Here is a 20,339-nt window from a genome sequence, read left to right as displayed (position 1 = left end):
GCTAATTAGGTCACCATATATTTTTGGTAGGCCATGTCATGATACGTTGAATCTAATTTTGTGTCTAAACAACATTAATATTTTTTATAGAAAATCCAAAGAACAAATTCAACAACTTCCCACGTTTACTTAATCCTAATTGCGCTAAGTAGTCGAGGTGTTACTGACCTAATCCAAATATCCAATTCAACCAAACGTGAGTTGTAGTGATTTTTTTTTAGGAAATGACATGCAATAGATTAGTGGTACGTCGTACTTGAAATTAGCCACCTCATTATTTAAAAGGTCAATGTATATTTTGTATTTTTAATTTAATGTCATACCACAAAGAAAATATAAGTACATAGAGAGGTTAAACTTAATTTACAATGTTGACTAGCAAATATGGGTTATACGCGTTGATTAGGGTATTGTGGCTTGCATTTTGCATTTAAATTTGAATCTCTATTCCCGTAAAGTATAAGAGTGGACATTTTAGTGGGTTTATCAACTAACTTGACCAACCTATCGTATATGGGTTGGGTTGAGTTGGATTATAAACATTAATAATTTATTTACGAGTAAAAACCAGACCACTCGTACAATAAGCTAAGTTGAAGTATTATTAACCCGATTGAAACTGACCTCACCCAAATGACAATAATTCTTAAACATACATGTATGTTAGATTGAATTGTACACAAAATTTATTAACTTTTAAAAGCATTAGTTTATTAACTTTATATTTGATAGTGAAATTATGTATTAGTAATATGTAGTGATATAACAACATCCAATTCACATGATTTAAGTTTAATTTAACGGAAGTATTCATTATTTGTTTCTCATACTCGCATTAAATTTAAGAAGGGAACCAATTAAGCCCACCTCGTGAAACTTGCGCAACCTAACCAGCCGCCTAAAAATGGTTCGGGTGGGTTGATTTGCCCATTTTCTAGAGTGAAAATAAGTTTGAACAACTTCAACCCGAGCATGTTGGGTAGACCAATGGGTCAAAGTCCAATTGACCAATCCACCCAATAACTGTCCCTAAATAAAGTAGATAATTTATTCTTTAAGTATTTCCTTTAAATAAGCAATTACATGCTCACCACCCTCTTAAATTTGAATTAGAGGTGCAATGTATGATTGTCTGAGACATTGGCTCACACATGAACAAATATGGAAGTTGCTACATGATTAAGTTTTCAGGTTTCCTTTTGCATGTCATACCATATTTGCCCTAATTATATCAATTTAATATGATACACGTGAGACCTCAAGGTCACAATTGTCATTTCACTCACCCAAGCTTCGTTCCCGCTTATACCAACCGGTTCATTTCCCTGCTCCCTAAAAACAATGAAATGCCATCCAATGGGGATTTGCAATGTGGCGGTGCCTTCATGCATGACAACCATCGAGCACCGTCCGTTGAGTTTATACACGAATCAACGGTCGATAATGAAAGAGCACAACCCTTTGGACAAATGGCGCTCTGCATGTGATGATTCCCAGCATTTTCACAGACGAAGAGTCGCATGCATTGCAGATGCAGTGTATCCTTTTGTACAGAACAGTGCCAATCTGGTTGCCAAGAAACCCTAATTATATAAACTGTCAGGGCATCATGAACACTTCGCTGTTCGAACGCAGTGTTTTATAGCTCCCAAGTGGCTAATATCAATATGACTAACTCCAACACCAACACCACCACTAACCAGGGCTCCTCCGCAGAGGGACAGCAACCCCTTAACGAAAATGTTAGTTCCAACGTTACTGGGGCTGCTCCTACTGCTCCACCAAGCACTCATGCTCCGACTCCTACTCCTCCTCCTCCTCCTCAAAGCACTGGTCAAGTTAATGCGGGAGGAGGGGATGGCGGGTTCCTAAGGTCCTCTGGAACTCCTCCTGTTCGTACTCATCTTACCCCTGGCCAATTCAATGTTGGAGGAGGGTTTGCTACCGGAGGGTCCTCTGTGACTCCTCCCGGGCCCAACAAAGGATCTCCAGGCCGTGGATCTCCCTCTCCTAGTAGGGGGACATCCACACCAAGAAGGGCCTCACCCTCTGGTGGCCGGAGGACTCCTAGCAGGGGATCAAAATCTCCTCCTAGCGGGAGAGGATCTCCCTCTTCTTTAGGAAGAGGGTCCTCTGCTGCAGCGGGAAACAACTCTCAAATTGGTGGGAGTAGTTTCACTCCCGTCAGGATTGAAATCTCTTTAGGAGGGGGACTTGCTGTAGAGGGGAGCATGGCCGTGGGTGGCCAGCTGGGCAAGCGTAAAGCCGAGGTCAAAGCCCCTGAAGGAATGACCCCGACTTGCCCCGTGTGCAATCGATCGGATTTCAGTTCGTGGAAAGCATTGTTTGGGCATCAGCGTAGCCACCCGGAGCGTCCCTATAGGGGCGCCTTCCCACCCCCAGGACAGCAACAAGGTAATTAGTTGGCCCTAAATCTCAATCAAGTCTAGTAGTACTGCATGAAATTTAAACGCAATGCATGCGCAATGAAATTAAATACTTTTTAAGTTTGCTTTGCATCATGGATGATATTCTTGGTTTATGTTAACAATTTTTATGTTGTGTAGGGGAAGCAAGTAATGCTGCAAATGTGCGCGAGGCTAGGGATGTGGAGGAGGACAATGAAGGCCGTGGTGGAATTGACCTAAACATGCCCCCACCGGATGATGATGATGATGATGATGTTACTGATGACAACATGGATGGTGGCGACGGTGGTGGTGGTGCTGAGGCCTAAAAGATCAATTACAGTAGAAGTATGCAATTATGCGCATCTGGCATGGATTGTACGTAAAACTGCAGTTTGTATAAAAGGGTTGTAGTTGTACGTTAATAAGTGCGCAATTCATTCTAGTTTATTCTCTGTAATTTTAGTATGTTTGAGTAGTTTCATGAGTGACTTTAAATCCCTGCTTCTGTTATATCGGTGTAGATTGTCAGGACGTATGAATAACAGTATGAGTATTACTCTCAATTTATGTTATAAGCTTCTTAATTACTTCTCTATTTCCTTTATTATTTGTTTTGTTTTTATTATTTGTTTTTATTAGATACATATAGAATCACATAATCTGCTTGTAATTTTGTTGTTTGCAAATTCGGATCATAAGATCAGAATGTATATGCCCTTAGTAAGACAGTGCGCGCAGTTTGCTGATTAATGGCAGGAGATAGGGTTTAGGCAGGTGGAAGTACGAGATTCAGATATTGTGTGTTTAAGTAACCCTAAATGATAACCAAGAAAGTTCATGTGTTACAAAGGGAAGTTCGAATCCTTGTTGATGTATTATGTTGTTTTTCCATGTTTTATTAATATATGCATGTTACGTTATCGGGTTGATTTTCGTTGTTTTTCCATGTTTTGTTAATATATGCATGTTATGTTATTAGGCTGATTTTCGTTTGAATCTTGTATTAACCGTTAAATAAAATTATATAAGTGCTTTTACCAAAGGAAGTAGTTAATACCCGAAAAAGGGAAATAAAATGGTATATAACAAAGAAAATAATTGGCATTAGAACCGTTCAAGTTGAGCAAATAGTTCCAAATCCAACGGTCTCAAATCCAACTTCAAGAAACGACCACACTGTGAGTTCGAGTTCAAATTTTCTACACTCATTTAATGTATAAATTTTAAGTAACCTTTCTATCGACACATATTAATATAATTATTTTTAATTTTATTATCATAAACTTAATACTCTTTCGTACACAAAGAGGCCGCACTCATGCAAATAATCGCAAGAGATTTGGTCTCCTAGGCCTCAAGTACTAGAGGACGGCCCAATCACCATCTCTACTACATTCGTTTTCGCTTCATGTTTTATTAATATTGTTGTATTCTGATTAATTTCTTGGGCAAAAACAGTTGGTAGTTTCCGCCCAAAATATCGTTAAAGCTTTGGAAGAGAGAGTAGAGAGAGAATCCGTTACCGGTGTATGCGTCTTATGAGACACGCAGGCAAACACGGCCTTACCTTCACAAACCCTTCTTTCTTTTACTTTGTCAAAATCTCAGACCAACCCCAAAAAAGCTCTAGCTTTGCTCTTTGATCTTCCATTTCTCACAAGAATTTTGAGAGAGATTTGGATCTCAATTTTTACTCTTTTAACTTTTACCTCGCCGCTTTCACTTGGTGATCCTTGAAAAGGTAATTTACCAAATTGCAATGCTGGCCACTGTTCATGTATTCGTTATTCCTTACTTTTTGGAATAAAGATTTGAACTTTAGGAAATTTGAAATACTGGGTTCTCCATGTGTCGAATTTAATGCTGTTCTTGGACAAAAGATTTGAAATTATGGAAATTTAAATGTTGGGTTCTGTTTGTGATCGGTTAATTTTTCAGTGATTTGGATTTTTACCCAAGTAATATGATGGAGAAGGCGGACTCTGGGCAGAAGCTGTACACACGAATGAGGCTGTGGGAGTTTCCGGATCAGTATGTGATCGAGCCCACTGATGGCTCTCAGGGTTCCTCTTTGGCAATCAGTAGGGTGGATGGCTCTATGCAGCTCATTGGTAGGTTTTCTGTGTGTAAAAGTAACAATCTTGAATTCAGTTCTGGGTTAAATGCTACAGATTTTACTGACATTTGACTGTTTGTGTATTTGTGGCTTCCGGTTTTGCAGAAAAGCTTCCAGATTCCAGCTCTGTTAGGGTTCCTAAGATTCGAACTATTTTTGGTGTGGTTGGGATGCTGAAGCTTTTGGCAGGTAACATTGCCTTATTCAAACCAATAAAATTTTCCCGTTTCATATCTTTGTGATTAGGAATATTGGATTTTGTGATGCTTAATACGCCCCAATCTGAGATCCATGTCCTGACTCTTATTGCATTTCACAGCATACACAAATTAATGCATTTCATAATGTGAAAGCTGATGCTAGGCCGTAGATTTACCAGTTCTGGTATAATTGCAAAATCTAGCATAAAAAGAAGCGTTGTAGGATAATACTACACTCTAATACGGTTTAATTATGTGAGAAATTATAGAATTCTTTCTGGCACTGGCAGCTTTTCCAATTTGTTGATGTTATTAATTCATTATGTTTCAGGGTCATATTTGATGGTTATAACCGACCGTGAACAGGTCGGTTCTTACTTGGGTCATTCCATCTTTAAAGTTTCGTCCTTGAAGGTTTTTTCCTGTGACCATTCTTTGAAGAATTCCCCTGCAGAACAGGTGAATCCTTTGTTGCCCTACCCTTCACCCCTTCTTTGGTCTCCCTTATATGATTGCTTATTGACTCTTTTTCTTTTCCTCTTTTCCTTAATCGAGGAGTGGCTACTGACGTAAATTCTATATTGTTGTACCTTTTTGGCAGAAAAAGATGGAGGCTGAGTTTTCTGGGCTGCTAAATATAGCAGAGAAGACTCCTGGTCTTTATTTCTCATATGAGACCAATTTAACACTGAGGTGAAGTGTTATCTGTATTCATTTGTCCCCCTACCCAAGTCCCCATGAGAAACAAGAAGAAGAAGGTTTCATTTAATATTTGAGGCAAACTTGTGCTATTCATAATTATAAAAAATTTGTGTAATTGCAGCACACAGCGATTGCATGATTTGGGCGATGAATCTAAATTGCTTCCACTTTGGAGACAGGTATTCCCTGACTTTGCAGTAACTTACTTTTATTATTGTTTTAATTTGAAGTGGCTTGACAATTGAAGACTAAAATTGTTTACTATATTTGCTTGTTCCCAAAGTTATGATAAATTCAAATATCCATGTTTTATGTTTTTATGTTCATGGTTTCAATCTCATGTCTTCAAATGCTTTTCCACAGGCAGAGCCTAGATTTCTTTGGAACAATTATATGATGGAAGGGATGATAGATAACAAGGTTGGGTCTTTGCTAACTTTTTAGTTTTATCTTTTCCATTTTCTGATGAACTTAATTCCCATTTACTAACTTCTGAGCATTTATATGGTCTTTGATTGCAGCTGGATCCATACCTACTTCCTATTGTTCAAGGGAATATCCTTAATTCGTTCTTCCTTTCAGTTTATTGCCGTTTCTCATGTGTGCTTGCATGCCTGCACACATGCATACATTTCGTACTTGTGTATTGTTTAGTTTCATTTGTGTGTGTTGGTGTTGGATTTATAAAGTGTTTTGTCATTGAGAGGTTCTCCTTAATTGATCATCACGCTTTCATCACTTTCAAGCAGCCATTGGCAAAGATATTATTGATGTTACTCTGATTGCTAGGAGATGCACTAGGCGAAATGGTATTCAAATCTTTCTGCTTTTTCAGTCGTTTATTTATTGCCATGCTCTGTAATTTACAGTTAGCATACACTTGCAGATATACGAATAATAGATGGTGATGTTAGTACTGTACCACCTATGAGGCGAACTAATGATTTGGCTATTTAAAAAAAAAAATTATGTTTGCTTGATCGTAAAAGTTTGAGTAGTGGACCAACTACCCTTCATTTCAATAGGTAATGCTGAAATAGGATGGTTGAATGGATGTTGCATCTGTTCAGTGCAGTAGGAAGTAAAAGGTCCACTGATTTGTGGTGTGCATCTATGTGAATTGTTTATGCATTTCCAGCAGAATTATATTCATGCTAAATTTGGGAATGTAGAGGTTATAATATCTTATGCAGTTAGGGGTGCTATATGCATCGGAAATAGGACTTATGTTTTTGTTACTCTAGCCAATAATAATTTTCTTTTCTTGGAAGGCACGCGGATGTGGAGAAGAGGAGCTGATTCTGAAGGGTACGTAGCGAACTTTGTCGAAACTGAGCAGATTATGCACTTGAATGGGTTTACTTCATCATTTGTCCAGGTAAAATTGTATAGCTATGCATATGTAATTAAGATATGGACTTTTTGATCACATGGTTTTACTTCTATTTTCCCTGATTAATTGTCCTAAATGGTTTACAGCATCTTTAATGTTTTTTGTGCAGGTTAGGGGGTCAATTCCGTTGCTTTGGGACCAAATTGTTGACTTAACGTATAAGCCCAAGTTTGAAATTGTGCGACTTGAGGAATCTGTGAGTTGGTGGTTTGTTTTTAAATTCTAAGATTCTTTCTTTTGCAATCTATCTCCATCTGACTTCTTCTGTACTACATGTTATGCAGCCTCGAGTGGCAGAGCGGCATTTTCTGGATTTAAGAAAAAAGTATGGGGCTGTATTAGCTGTTGATCTTGTCAACACGGTGCGAACTCTTTATCCCAATCTTTTTGGAATAATTTATCTGATAATACACATCCAGTAGGCATGCTTGTGTACTATCCACATGAATGCATATATGTATATGTATAGATTGTGTATTGTGCATGGGTCGGTGTATTTTTAGGTGTGCACACTTTTAAACTTTTCATTCTTTGACATTCATATATGTGGGCGTGCATACAATTTGGGTGTTACGTCTCATGAATCATGATACTTAATCTTGTCAGCATGGAGGTGAAGGACGCTTGAGTGAGAAATTTGCAAATGCAATGCAGCATATTGTTAGTGATGATCTTAGGTAGAATTTCCTTTCACCTAATTCTTTTTACCCTTCTTTTCTTGTTCCTTGGTATGGATCTGTTTTATGTTGAGACCTGCTGAATATTGTAGATATTGGCACTTTGATTTTCACCATATCTGTGGACACGTCCATTTTGAGCGCCTCTCTATCCTTTATGAGCAAATTGTAGATTTCCTCGACAGAAATGGGTATGTTTTCCATCACCCTGCCATAAATATTTAATTCCCTGACATGCACTTGAGTATGTGTCGCTTCTTATTCATTTGTTCCTTTCAGACGTCTTTATTTACTTATTGAGTGTAAGTTCTGCAGAAAATAGATTAATATAGATACTTGTTTTGCATCCCTACACAGAAATGTAATTTTTGCTTACTCACCATGATTGAAATATAGGTATCTTCTATTGAATGAAAAGGGCGAGAAAATGAAGGAGCAACTAGGAGTTGTAAGGACCAATTGCATTGATTGCCTAGATCGTACAAATGTTACCCAGGTCCGTTAATAATTTGTATATTGTTTCAACTTTTTAAGACAATAATAGTTATGCAGGCAAACCCAGACTAGTATTTTATTATCACTTTTTGGTTCTCGTTATAAACTTCTTTTTTTCCTGTTGTTTGTTCACTAAACGAGTATTATTTGCTGCAGAGCATGATAGCCCGAAATATGTTGGAATGCCAACTTAGAAGGCTTGGAATTTTTGCTGCTGAAGAAACTATTAGCTCACATCACAATTTAGATGAATGCTTTAGAGTCTGTGAGTACATCCTTTTTCTCTTTTCTTGTACCACCTCTCTCTAGCATATAGGGCTTACCATATCTGCGGGTGTTTGTTGCTTCTGATATTATTTCTTTCTTTTTTAACTTTTTGTTTTTTTTTTCTTTTTTCCCAGTGTGGGCTGATCATGGGGATGATGTAAGCATTCAGTATTCCGGAACTCCTGCTTTGAAGGGGGATTTTGTAAGGTACTTATACCTAGATCTGCTCATGCATCTAATGCATTCTTACCCTAGAAAATGTGATTCTGACTTGGAAAGGTGGGGAAAAAGCTTTGAACGTTTGGGATGTATATTTTGCATGCAGCTATATCTATGATGGGACAGCAGTATACTACTGACATAAGAATAAGATACTATGTTTTAGTTTTTAGCTGTCGTAATTTTTGTCTATTTGGCTGGATCTTAGATGTGGACAGCGGACAATGCCAGGGATCGCTAAGGATGGAGTCAGTGCCCTTCTACGATATTATTATAATAACTTTTGCGACGGAACAAAACAGGTTGGTGTGCTTCCTTTTATGTCATCTCTCCTTTCGCTGTGCTTATGTGTTGGATCTCTTTGTATGAAGTCAATATCATCTCTTCTGCAACTACTTATGTATTGGGTACTTCTTTTTGTATTTTGGTGGAAATGCCTGAAGGATGCAATTGACCTCCTGCAAGGACATTACATTGTCTCGGTCAGCAGAGATATGACACCGTCGTCACAAAAAGGAGGACTTGAGGCTGTTGCAGTAAGTTGAAGTTAGATGTCTATTCAAGTTAGCTTGCTTTGTTTTTTTTATTGCCCAACCCCTGACCTTTATCAGTGTCTTAACTCGCATTATTTTGTTCTGCAGTCATTCCCACTGGCGTTGTTTTTTGTTTTGACGGGGTTCTTTTTTGCGACATTGTCATTGAGGCAAGGTAAATATAAACACGACATGTTGTGACTAAATAGGATTTGCAGAAATCATGGCTTAGATGGTGAAAGGGTGGGACGGGACTGGGATATTGTTGGTTCATTTTCTAGGGAGAAACAATATCGGATTGTCAACATCTTTGCAAATCTGCAATCAAGTGATATCTTTTTCTTCAATTCTTTTGCAGTCAGGTACGATCTACGGCACTTGTTCTTCTCAGTTATATGGGCAGGTCTAAGTATTGCTCTAGCTGCATTCGTGAGGGCCAAGGGGCGTATTTTCTGCAACAGACCTCGTCTACACAAGCCTCGGTCTTGATTGTGGATTCAGAATGTTGTGGCCGATTCAATTTCCTGTGAAGCTTTTACTGCTTGCTTCATGGTAATTTGATTCTTTGATTAGTAACCCAGTCTTTGAAATCTTGATCAGTTATATGCAAAAGTTAATACGACATGTGTGACCTGCTTCTGTTGGTAACGACTTATATTCTTATCATCAATCTTTTTTTTTTTTTTTTCTTTTCTGTAAATGCTTGCACCTTGTTCAAGCTTTTCATAGACATGGTTTAAAAGTTGTAACTTGAAATTTTTTGTATCTTCGCTATGACGATTACAGAGGATTGAAATTTTGAATTATGTTTCGGGAAATCACATTTATTTTCTTACATATGCAAAATGAAATTACTAAGAAGCTTGAGTTGCATATGGAGGCCAGTAAAGGTGAAATGCAATCTTGTAGACAACAGTTAGGCCCTTGAGATCAACAGGGGACGATGTCACGTAGCCTTGAACAAACAGGAAATCGCCCGTGCCCCCCACAACAGGATGATTGGCGGGCTTCACGTTATGCGTGCCTCCGACTATGGAAACTGAACCAGAGTAGTTCTTCAAGCGCAAAGTGATCTTGGCTACTGAAATGCTCTGAAGCCCATCCAAGCTGGATGTGACTGAAGTTCCTTGAGCTATCCCAACTGCTTTTGAAGATCGGTTGGCTGTGAGAGTCATCGGATCCTGGAAAACAAACACGGTGCCAAAGGGCGTAGTGGTTTGACCGATGCCTGTTCCAGCCACCCCATTCACTACAATATATCCGGTTTTGTTTATGGTTTCGTGTTGAAAGAGTGAAAAGTGGAGGGACTTAAGATGGTGGTGATGAGAGGTAGAGGCGGCTTTGGTTAGGAGGAGGGTGCAAAGTAGAACTGGAAGAACTGTATCGAATCGCAGAGCATGAGCCATGACAGTTTTAGCATGAAGAACTTGAAGAACACTGAATTTACATGAAAGACTAGTTCTAGTGTGGAGTCTTATACAATGGGAGAGCTTAAAGTCGCATTTGGTAGTTGATTTTTGCCTCAATATCTGCCGTCTGATCCACGAAACACAAACTATGGGGTTTTGATCAAGACCATCCAAAGGGGGATTAGGTTGATACTACAGATAAGTGGCTTTTATCACTCCTGTGAATTTTCAAACAGCAACCGTGATTAAAAAGTTGATTTGGATGCTGCATCATTTTCAAAAGCTACAGCTGCCTTCAACTGTATATATAGTTGCATTGACTGAAAAAAAGATCACAATAATAAAATCGTCGTGGTCCAATCTCCTACTAAGTCCCGATTCTTCTGAACCGCATAGTAAAAGATTGTTACACATAACACGAATGGTTTGGTAATAGCACGCGCTTGCCAAATATGGCTACACTGTTATACATAATACAATTACCATAGATTGTAAATAGGTCACAAACAGTTCTGCTACCGAATTTCAAGTTAAGAATCCAAGCTTGCAGGGGAATTATAAGCAATGATCACATGATTTATTAAATCTCCGTGGCATTATAATCGTTACATCTGCCTCCCTTTCTTCTCCAAATAGTAGTGGTTTCTCTGGAAGTTCAGAATTGCCCAAACCAAGTGCCACAAACCCAAATCCGGCCACAGCGCAGCAGGAAAGTACAACGGGCAGTTAGAAGTTTGCCAAAGCAGAAAATTGCTTAGGCGTGTCTCACCCGAAGTTCGAATCACAATGTTTGGATCAGGTGCCACTGCCATGTACATGTGCCTCTCAACATCCACTACCTTTACAACAGGAACATTTTGCAACTGCTTCCCACTCTCTTAAACTTCCCCTTCATCTTTTTCGACATGCTTACCATTGTATTTTCCTTCTTCTCCCCCTCAACTCTCTCATTGCAAGCTTCACTGGTGTCTAGTCCTGCTTCTCCATCCAAACCGCCATTGCCACCCCTCATTCTTTTAATCTGTGCTTGAATTTCGTTCCTTTTCTCGTAGCAGGATTCTTGAACAGCATGCACAATCTCGTCACGAGAAGAATAAGCCACACAGATTAAAAGCACGGCCTTGGAATTATTGGCAGTGGCCTTCGTTGCCTTTTCAGCAGCATCCCTCACAGACTCATTCAAAAGCTTCAAGTTACCGATAAAGTATACTCGAATGCCATACTGGTTTATAATGCTTTCTCTCTCAAGCAACCCCTCAATCTTCTCCTGCAACAAATCCATCAGAATTTGCACCTCGTCGGATGGCCGCTTGAAATTATCAATGCCGAAGGCAGAGACCATCACATACTTTACCAACAACTCGTAGCAGTACCGGAGAACCGACATGAAAGATAGAAATCCGGCTCTGTGGCCTTCCCCAGCAGGCAGGTTCCTCCTCTTTGCATACCTTCTGTTCCCATCCATGATGAAGGCTATGTGTTCAGGAATGGGGCCCACAGATACAAGACTGAACAAGCATTTCCTCAGAAAAGATCCTAAAGCCCCCAACGATTGGCCTGCACCAATAGCACTGCTTTGGCTTGCAACAATGGCACTGTTTTCCTCCGTCATATGATCCTGCTGAAGACAAATGAAACATCGGTGAACATGAAACCTTAAACACTCGCCACAAATGGAAATAAAGGAAAAGAACTCGTCATTTACAAATCACTGTTTGACGTGTACGCTTTTAATGACTTTTTTTGTGTGTATAAGTACTCAACTTTAGTTTCAGCAGTCAAAAGTAATATTGGGTTCCAAGAAATGATTACAAAAAAGCCAAAAAGAAATTCAAAGTTTGGACTTTCTTCTCCTTTGCTCAGTTTTTCTCTGAGCAGCCAAACGCAGAACAAAAGAAAAGTTCATGTAGACAAATCACAATCACACAACACAAGCAAATTGTTGATGAAGACATGTCACAATAAAAAAGAAAAAGTTGTTCATATGAAAATTATATGTATATATATATATATATATATTCACACATATGATATAATTATACACGAAAATTATTTTTACACACCATTTTTTTCTTTCTACATACCCTCCTTTAAAATCGTGTAACGATTTTCCTTTGCTTATTCAATCCAAAGGCAAAAGGTAAACAGGGTATACACGAGGAGAAAAAATGTGTAGAAATCCCTTTCTGTCGTATAAAGTGCGAAGGACTTACTTGAATATATTGATGAATGTGTCGATCAAAGTTGAAGCATTGGCGACCCAATGAAGTTTGAAGAAGCAAGAGAGTTAATTAAGACCTATATATATAAGAGTGGTTAGTGAGAAATCAAACGAAGGTAGATCATTGATATAGAAGAACGTTGTGCATCTGATCAGTTGGCAAGGATCACCAACTTTCAATAAACACTCCCTTTTCGGTTATCAAAGTCACAATATCTGCCATTTTCCAACAAAAACTCAATATATTAATGTCGTATGCACCATGCAATTAACATGAGCTGCCTCTCACTATCTAATCTGGTAGCTGACTGTATAGGACAACAAACAAACCCTTGAACTGAATGTGACTATTTTCACAATCTACTTAATATTTCTTTATATATGTAGAGCAATGATCCCTCAACTTTAACCTAATTGAAGTAATGATTCCTCAACTAAAAATCCATGATCATTGGTTGTCCCTTAACTCATCAAAACATGTAGCTATGGTCATTTTCGTTAACTCCGTCAAAATAACTCATGTTAGAAGGATCATTGCTACAATTGGGTTAAAGTTGAGGGACCATTGCCCCAATTGGGTTAAAGTTGAGGGACCATTGCCCCAATTAGGTTAAAGTTGAAAGACCATTTCTCCAATTGGATTAAAGGTGAGGGACCGGTGCTACAATTTTTTTCATTTGGTTTTTCATATTTGCCCCTTAATTCAGCCTCATGTGTGTCGCACGTGACATATTTCGATGGAAGTTCTAATGGAGTTTATGAAAAGGACTATAATTGCACGTTTTGATGAGTTAAGGGACCAATGGTCATAGATTTTTAATTGAGGGACCATTGTTGCAATTTCCTCTATATTATGCAATTGTTAATTATGATTAGTGTTATGTGTAACGAGTAATTGATCGACGCATGGAGCTTGGCAGATTACTGATGTGCTTAAGAGTCAAGATCATTGTAATAGAGCTCTGGAAAAAATCATCTAAGCCCACATTATAAATTGCTTTGATGATAGTATGGTTTAACAAGCAATCCTTTAATCCAGCACAAATGGTGGTTAATTAAAAAAACCAAATTTTTAGGAATTTCAATATATAATTGCTACAATTAAATAAAAATAAATATGAAAATTGACAAAATTAAAGAATGAGATTGTTCAAACATTCTCAATTTGATGTTTGAACATCAACATAAACCTTGCAGTATCGCTATCACATTTTATCTCATTGAGAGCTATGAAACCTCGAGTGAGATGATTGATGACGAATCGACTGTTTATTGGCTCCAAAATTAAAAGTGGCTTGCACAGATGTAAGTTTGGATTGCTTTGGTTGTTCCTTGATTGCTTGAATCTGTTCCAATTGCTCCACAACTTCTTTCATGGAGGGCCGGCTTCTAGGGTCCGGTTCTAGGCACTTATGAGCTATGAGTGCTGCCTGCATTACTGCCTTGAAGGCATATTGGCCTTCCATCCGCACATCCAATATGTTTTTAAGCTTTCTTTTGTGTAAGAGAAGTGGTTTAGCCCATTCTACAAGTTGTTGTTCTGCTCTGGGACGTTGCCTATCAAGTGCTCGGTGCCCTGTCAGAATTTCAAGCAACACAACGCCGAATCCATACACATCGCTGTTCACGTACAAATGACCTGTTGGTTTCGGGTATACATATCAGGAATATGTATCAGCTAATTTGTGAAAATCAACAAAGCGAATTTTCATATCTAAACTCCAAAAAATGTTCCATTTTTGTTAGAGATTGATTACCTGTTGCAATGTATTCTGGAGCAGCATAACCATATGTTCCCATGATCCTAGTGGAAACATGTGATTCTCCACCTGCTGGCCCCAATTTCGCCAAGCCAAAATCCGAGATTTTTGAATTGAAACTCTGCAGAAATAAAATAGATGATTAACAAAAAAAAAAAAAAAAGGATGGTTTAATTATATCATGTACATGCAGATGCAGCTGTAGCCACATTAACAAGAGTGGATAGTGGATGTGCTCCTCCCTATGCACCCAATTTCGAATTCCTCTCTCGCAGCCATTTGGATTAGTATAGAGTATATATTACATCACGTACAAGCAACAATATAACTAAAATGAGAGAGAGAAGGCTAAAATAGAAGTACAAACCCCATCAAGCAATATATTTGAGGACTTAAAATCTCTGTAGATGATTTGTTTTTCTGAACTGTGTAAGAAGGCCAGGCCCCGAGCTGCTCCAATAGCTATTTTTAGTCTTGTGTCCCAAGAAAGAAGTTCGCTGCCCGCGCTCCCTACTCGAAGAAAAAGTTGTAGAGTTAACAATTCAAGCAAAAAAATTTAAGTTTTAAGCTCTATGTTTTCACATTGGCTTCTTACTTCTGAAAAGATGATTCTCCAAACTTCCTTTCTGCATAAACTCATAAACAAGGAGTAGTTCTTCGTCTTCCAAACAGTAACCTAATAGCTTCACGAGGTTCGGATGCGAAAGCCGTCCTAAAAAATTCACTTCTGACTGCATTGCATTGTCAAATATGATCAAGAAAAAAGAAACATAATTATTTAAAAAAAAGAAGGATTTATGCTGAAAAGTTATGTTAGAAGAAGAAGAAGAAGAAATTGGGCTGTGAGTTACGTATGGCAGTCTACGAACCAAATTGGGCTATGAGTTACGTATGGTATAAAACAAATGGTCCTAATTAATTAAAAATTCCCAATAATGCAATCAAAGTTGAAAAATCTTAATAAAAATAAATAAAATACCTGCCACTCTTGATACCCTTGGACACTTCCTGGGTTCAATTTCTTGATAGCAACCAGCATTCCAGTACCATATTTTGAAGGCTGAAGTGTTTTCCCATCCACCCAACCTTTGAAAACCCTCCCAAATCCTCCCTCACCAAGCACTTGATCTGACTTGAAATTTTTGGTGGCTGCCTTCAACTCTGTAAAAGTGAAGACTCTCAAGTTTGGTGACTCCAAAATTTGCCCATTGGGTTGTTGTGAATGTAACTCCTCAATTCTGGGGCTCGATGTTGCTTCTGAAAATTGACTTCTTCCTCCACTGCTGATTGTGTTTGAGGATATGTTCTTGCTGTGATTTCCAGATGTCCCTAGAAAAACTTAACACATGATTAATATGCAGAAATCATGTATGAAATTCAATGACTGTTTTTCCTTTTTGACAATATGATATTCTAGATATTCGAGAGGGTGATTTGAACTTGGTGTACCAGGGTGATTGCCTTGACCGACTGACCTAACATGCATTTGAATATGAACTTTGATGATCGAATTAATGAAAAAGAAGCAACCCATCTAAGAGCATGCTAAAAGATTATGATCCAAGCATTTCTACTTGAAGAATTGAGATAATTTGTGAAATTTTTAATGACCCTTGTTCGTTTTATATGGTCTAATGTTGGAGCAAACTGTACCTGGAGTTGAAGGTATGTATTTGTTGCGGTGAGGATCATCAGGAGATGTCCAGCAATTCCCCATAATTCACTTTTCTCAACTAGAAAAATGATTGGTGTAACTCTGCAAAGGTGGAAAGACAAAAGGAGAATGGAAGTGGATCGAATTTATGTGGTTGGTTGGAATTTTAAATAGTTGGAAAGTTGGACTTTCTGCTCAATTGGGGACTTGCCATGAAACCACTTGGTTGCTTCATTTTTAATTTTCCATGCCAAACTTATTTTGGATTACTCTGGCCATAAAAAAAAGGATTAAAACGTTGATCTTCGTATTTAACTCCAAACCATATGGATTAATTCATTTCATTTTATACTGCATGTAATTGTCTATATCCTTAATTCCATTTAGTCAACCGTTTCTGTTATCCAAAGTTCCAAACCTTTTTTCTTTACTTGTTTGGCATCAACTGTAGCAATGAATATTTAACCGATAATAAAGCGCCCTGATATTATCGACGTTCTGTGACAGCAAAATTTTATATATGCATGCAGCAACATAGGCATTTTGATCATCGGATTTTTATATATTTACTTTGTTACATTCGACCAAAAAATAAAATATCTACAACCATATCCTAAGCTTTTTTTCTTTTTATTTTTCAGAATAAATTAAAAGCTAAACTTTATTAAAACAAGAAATTGGCAACAAAGGTGGTTTTCAAATCTATTTTTAATTGATTAATAATTTTTTGTTTTTATGTTTTTTGTTCTAAAGTTATTTATTACAATTATAAAAAAATAAATAATAGTTTAATGATATATTTAGTGGTGAACAAAACTTTAAAAAAGATCAAAGTGGCACATACGCTTTCAATTTAAAATTTAAAATTTTTCTTCTTCTTTAAGATGATCTAAGCTTCTACCCTGATACGGCTCGTTTATGCTAAAATTTAGAGAGAACTACTGGATTATTATTCTTGTTGACATTGACTCCAAGTGCTTATAGGCTGCACTAATTATTCATGTACCATCCCATGGGCCATGGCTCTTACTAATTTAGGCAGTTGGAAAGCGTTGAATTCTATTTGGATATATTCATTTTGTTCTCCTTGGCATAAGAAATGGCTTACACTTAGACTCCTTTTCTATTGGTTGATTCAAGTTTTTTTTCTCTTCTAAAAACATAACTTCAAAACTACAAAGGGTTTGTAACTCAAACAATTAAGAACACGTTCATGCATCAATGATTATGTGTGCTTACCATAGACATATGGTTAAATTGATGAGAAAAATGCTAAAAAACGACCTTACGTCAATAAGGCTCTTCACTTTGTAAGAATCGGACTGAGTACATTAAAATCTAAGCCTTTGACTGCTAAAATCTACAAATTCATCATAAGTTCATAACAACCTATAGTATTTAGTATTATCTCCTTGACTAGAGAAATGTCAAGGGCCCCCTACTGCGTAATTGTGCGTCTATCGTCATGGAGTCAAAACGAAAATAAGAAATTAAAGAAGAAAAAGAAGACTTTGCATACTCTACCCAAAAGAAGGAAGTGATTTTGCATACATGGCCACTCAACTTGCAAAGGGGGCTCAAGTCACAACACAACAATCTTTAAATCTTACTCCGAGGCGGACCTCACTTTTTCCTCTCTTTTTTTGGCAAACACACGCGGACCTCACTTTATACAATCTAAGCATGGCTTTAGTGCTGATTTGGAACTCGACAGCATTTGTGCTCGTAAGCCTTGTGAATGCAAATTACATAAAAGCAGTTGATCAGTGTCCCTTCGAGTTTACCGAGTCAGTGAAACCGAGTCACCATTAAAGCCAAAGCAAAGCTAGAATTAACCTAGACAACTGCAATTGTCACGTTTTACACACCTTAAGGTAACAGGGGCATGACAGGTGAAAAAACCACAAGCTAACACACGAATCCGAATCCTTGCCGTGAGGATTCCTGGGATCTGTGAATTATATTCGTTCATCATACATCGTGCGGTCAGAAATCATTTTAAATATTTTTATTTAAAATTAAATACAAACAGTACCTGACAAAAACTGACCACAAGATGTACGATGAACGAACACAATTTATAGATCCCTAAGATCCTCACCAAAAGGATCCGGAGAGGATCTTGTTGGCTAGCACACACTCCCAGCCAGAACCCTATATGCCAAAAGGGTAATGCTTGGCAGATTAAAATTAAAAATTAAATTTGCAAACCAAATGACATGTCACCAATAAAAAATAAGTACGTTAATCAACACATAAGTAATAATTCAATTATCATCGATCACATCATTTGATTTACAAAATTTAGTTTACATTTTTTGTCTCTCTAAAATTATCCGATGCCAAAAATCAACAAAGTTTTTTTAAAATATTTCTTTTAGAAAATGCAGTACGAATTTTTTTTTATTGTAATGAAAAAATATTTACACCTAATCAGGGGCAATAAATCTTACTCCTCCTTAAAAAGAAAGAAAAAAATACATGGAAAATAAGGTGGACAAAAACCTTACCCCTCTAAAAACAAAAACAAGAAAGATACAAAGAAAAGAGAGGAACATGAAACCTAACTCCTTTAAAGCCAAGCCTAAAAGATCTAAACCTGCAAACCAAGTCAAACAACACTACAATATTAGGAAACAAAAGAAGTGAGACAAAACTGTATCCAAAACTCAACTGTGCCCAAACACAAACTAAACATAGACATATAGTGCTTTCTAGTATAGGATACCATGTACTTTTTAGCTATTAAATCGTGGTAAAAATAAATTCTAAAAATGGTTAAAAAACTAGAAATGTTGTGGACATGAAACGTCTTACACTCCGAAGCATCATGTAATTTTTTGACCAAAAGAGGATGATATGATCTCTTTGCAAGTTTGCAGGAAAGGGGTTTCTGCAAGAAAAAGGTAAGGACCTGTTTGGTATCCTATTAAAAAAATTTCATTATTTCTCAAAATATTTTTTTAGAACATCTCTTGAAAACAATTTTCTTGAAAACTCAAAAACTTGTTTGGTACGAGATTTAAAATTTTTAAATCTTAAAACTTAAATTAGACAAAGAAATTTAAAGAGAGTGGGTCGCAAAAGAGGAAAGAAAGTAAGAGAGAATCGAGAAGAGAGATGATCGGAGGAGAGAGAAATAAGAGAAGAGATTGGAGGAGAAAGAAAGAAAAAAAAAGAGAGGAATGAGAGAGAAGGGGAGAGAGAGAGAGATAGGTTCAAAGTGAGGGGGGATGAGAGGGAAAATGAAGGAGTGAGATTTTTTTTTTTTAAGTACAACGATATATTTTACAGTAGGAGAAGGAGGAATTCGGCTAAGCCACATAATGGGCAACCTAATTTGGTATCGAATTCCCCATCCACAAAATTCGAACTTAAGATGTCTCACTTACAAGTGAAGAGGAATAACACCAGACTATAGTACTGGGTGGCATAAAAGAGTGAGCTTTAAAAACTCTAAAAACTCACTTTTGGTGTTTTTAGAGAATAGACTATATTTTTAAAGGAATACTTTGGATGTGGTCCCTAATTCTTAACATTCTTTGATTAAAACCTTAATAGTATTCAAAGTTTGATCAAAGTCCCTTGACTTTGTACACCTCATTATATTACTATTAATATTTATATTTTTATAGTTTTGACATTAATTGTTTGATATTTTATGAGATTTATAATCCTATAAATTTAAAATCCCTCATTATAATACTATTAGAAACGGTTACAATAAAAAAATTCAAACATTTTGATTGAATAAATGGGTAAAAACTATGTAAAAATAAGAAATAATAAATGGCAAAAGAATGTATCCATAGTGTTAAAAAAATTGGTACATTTCACATATAACAAAGTGGTACATTAATAAAGAAGAATGGGTACATTATAAACAAATTAGGGTACAGATAAAATATTAAAAATTATGAGTACAAATGAATTTTTTAAAATATAGGCGCTAAAAGAAATTAATGCATGGGTACAAAATAAAACTAAAAAGAAAATACTACAAATTAAAAAAAAAAATGTTGCAAATTAAAAGTGGGTACAACCTAAAAATGTAAATATATGATACAAAGTTTAGGCATAAAACATAAATATACCATATGTAATTTTTCTATCATTGATTAAATATACAACGTCACGTGATGGTATACACATAGGTACAAACACAAATAAAAATTTAAAAAATATGGGCACAAAAATAAACTAATATATGGGTACAAATTAAAAATGAAAAGAAAATTGGTACAAATTAAAAAAATATTTGCAAATTAAAAATAGGTACAAA

General features: G+C 36.8%; 3 protein-coding genes and 1 pseudogene across 3 annotated transcripts; 1 reads left to right on the top strand and 3 right to left on the bottom strand.

Annotated features, from left to right (window-relative positions):
• The first annotated feature begins 3,861 nt into the window (after positions 1–3,861).
• On the top strand, positions 3,862–9,810 carry LOC137739185 (phosphoinositide phosphatase SAC7-like). The gene is made up of 21 exons (XM_068478727.1): positions 3,862–4,152; positions 4,350–4,522; positions 4,633–4,716; positions 5,059–5,186; positions 5,329–5,420; positions 5,551–5,608; positions 5,793–5,849; positions 5,951–5,984; positions 6,158–6,238; positions 6,701–6,807; positions 6,932–7,018; positions 7,107–7,184; positions 7,429–7,499; positions 7,592–7,690; positions 7,896–7,995; positions 8,151–8,259; positions 8,396–8,468; positions 8,689–8,782; positions 8,924–9,016; positions 9,122–9,188; positions 9,372–9,810. The coding sequence occupies exons 2-21, from the start codon at positions 4,375–4,377 to the stop codon at positions 9,500–9,502; spliced, it is 1,791 nt and encodes a 596-aa protein (XP_068334828.1). The 5' UTR covers positions 3,862–4,152; positions 4,350–4,374; the 3' UTR covers positions 9,503–9,810.
• Positions 9,794–10,679, bottom strand: LOC137739189 (dirigent protein 2-like). The gene has a single exon (XM_068478740.1). It carries the CDS (start codon positions 10,417–10,419, stop codon positions 9,868–9,870), a length of 552 nt encoding a protein of 183 aa, XP_068334841.1. The 5' UTR covers positions 10,420–10,679; the 3' UTR covers positions 9,794–9,867.
• A 348-nt stretch (positions 10,680–11,027) lies between these two features.
• On the bottom strand, positions 11,028–12,034 carry LOC137745880 (dehydrodolichyl diphosphate synthase CPT3-like; annotated as a pseudogene).
• A 1,481-nt stretch (positions 12,035–13,515) lies between these two features.
• LOC137745869 (probable serine/threonine-protein kinase PIX13) lies at positions 13,516–16,190 on the bottom strand. The gene is made up of 6 exons (XM_068485906.1): positions 16,057–16,190; positions 15,383–15,732; positions 14,999–15,134; positions 14,771–14,913; positions 14,401–14,524; positions 13,516–14,282 (listed from the first exon to the last, which is right to left on the bottom strand). Exons 1-6 carry the CDS (start codon positions 16,118–16,120, stop codon positions 13,861–13,863), a joined length of 1,239 nt encoding a protein of 412 aa, XP_068342007.1. The 5' UTR covers positions 16,121–16,190; the 3' UTR covers positions 13,516–13,860.
• Positions 16,191–20,339: the final 4,149 nt, after the last annotated feature.

The sequence above is a fragment of the Pyrus communis genome, chromosome 1, assembly GCF_963583255.1.
Source record: "Pyrus communis chromosome 1, drPyrComm1.1, whole genome shotgun sequence".
Classification (NCBI taxonomy): domain Eukaryota; kingdom Viridiplantae; phylum Streptophyta; class Magnoliopsida; order Rosales; family Rosaceae; genus Pyrus; species Pyrus communis.
This window is presented reverse-complemented; position numbering and strand designations above follow the sequence as displayed.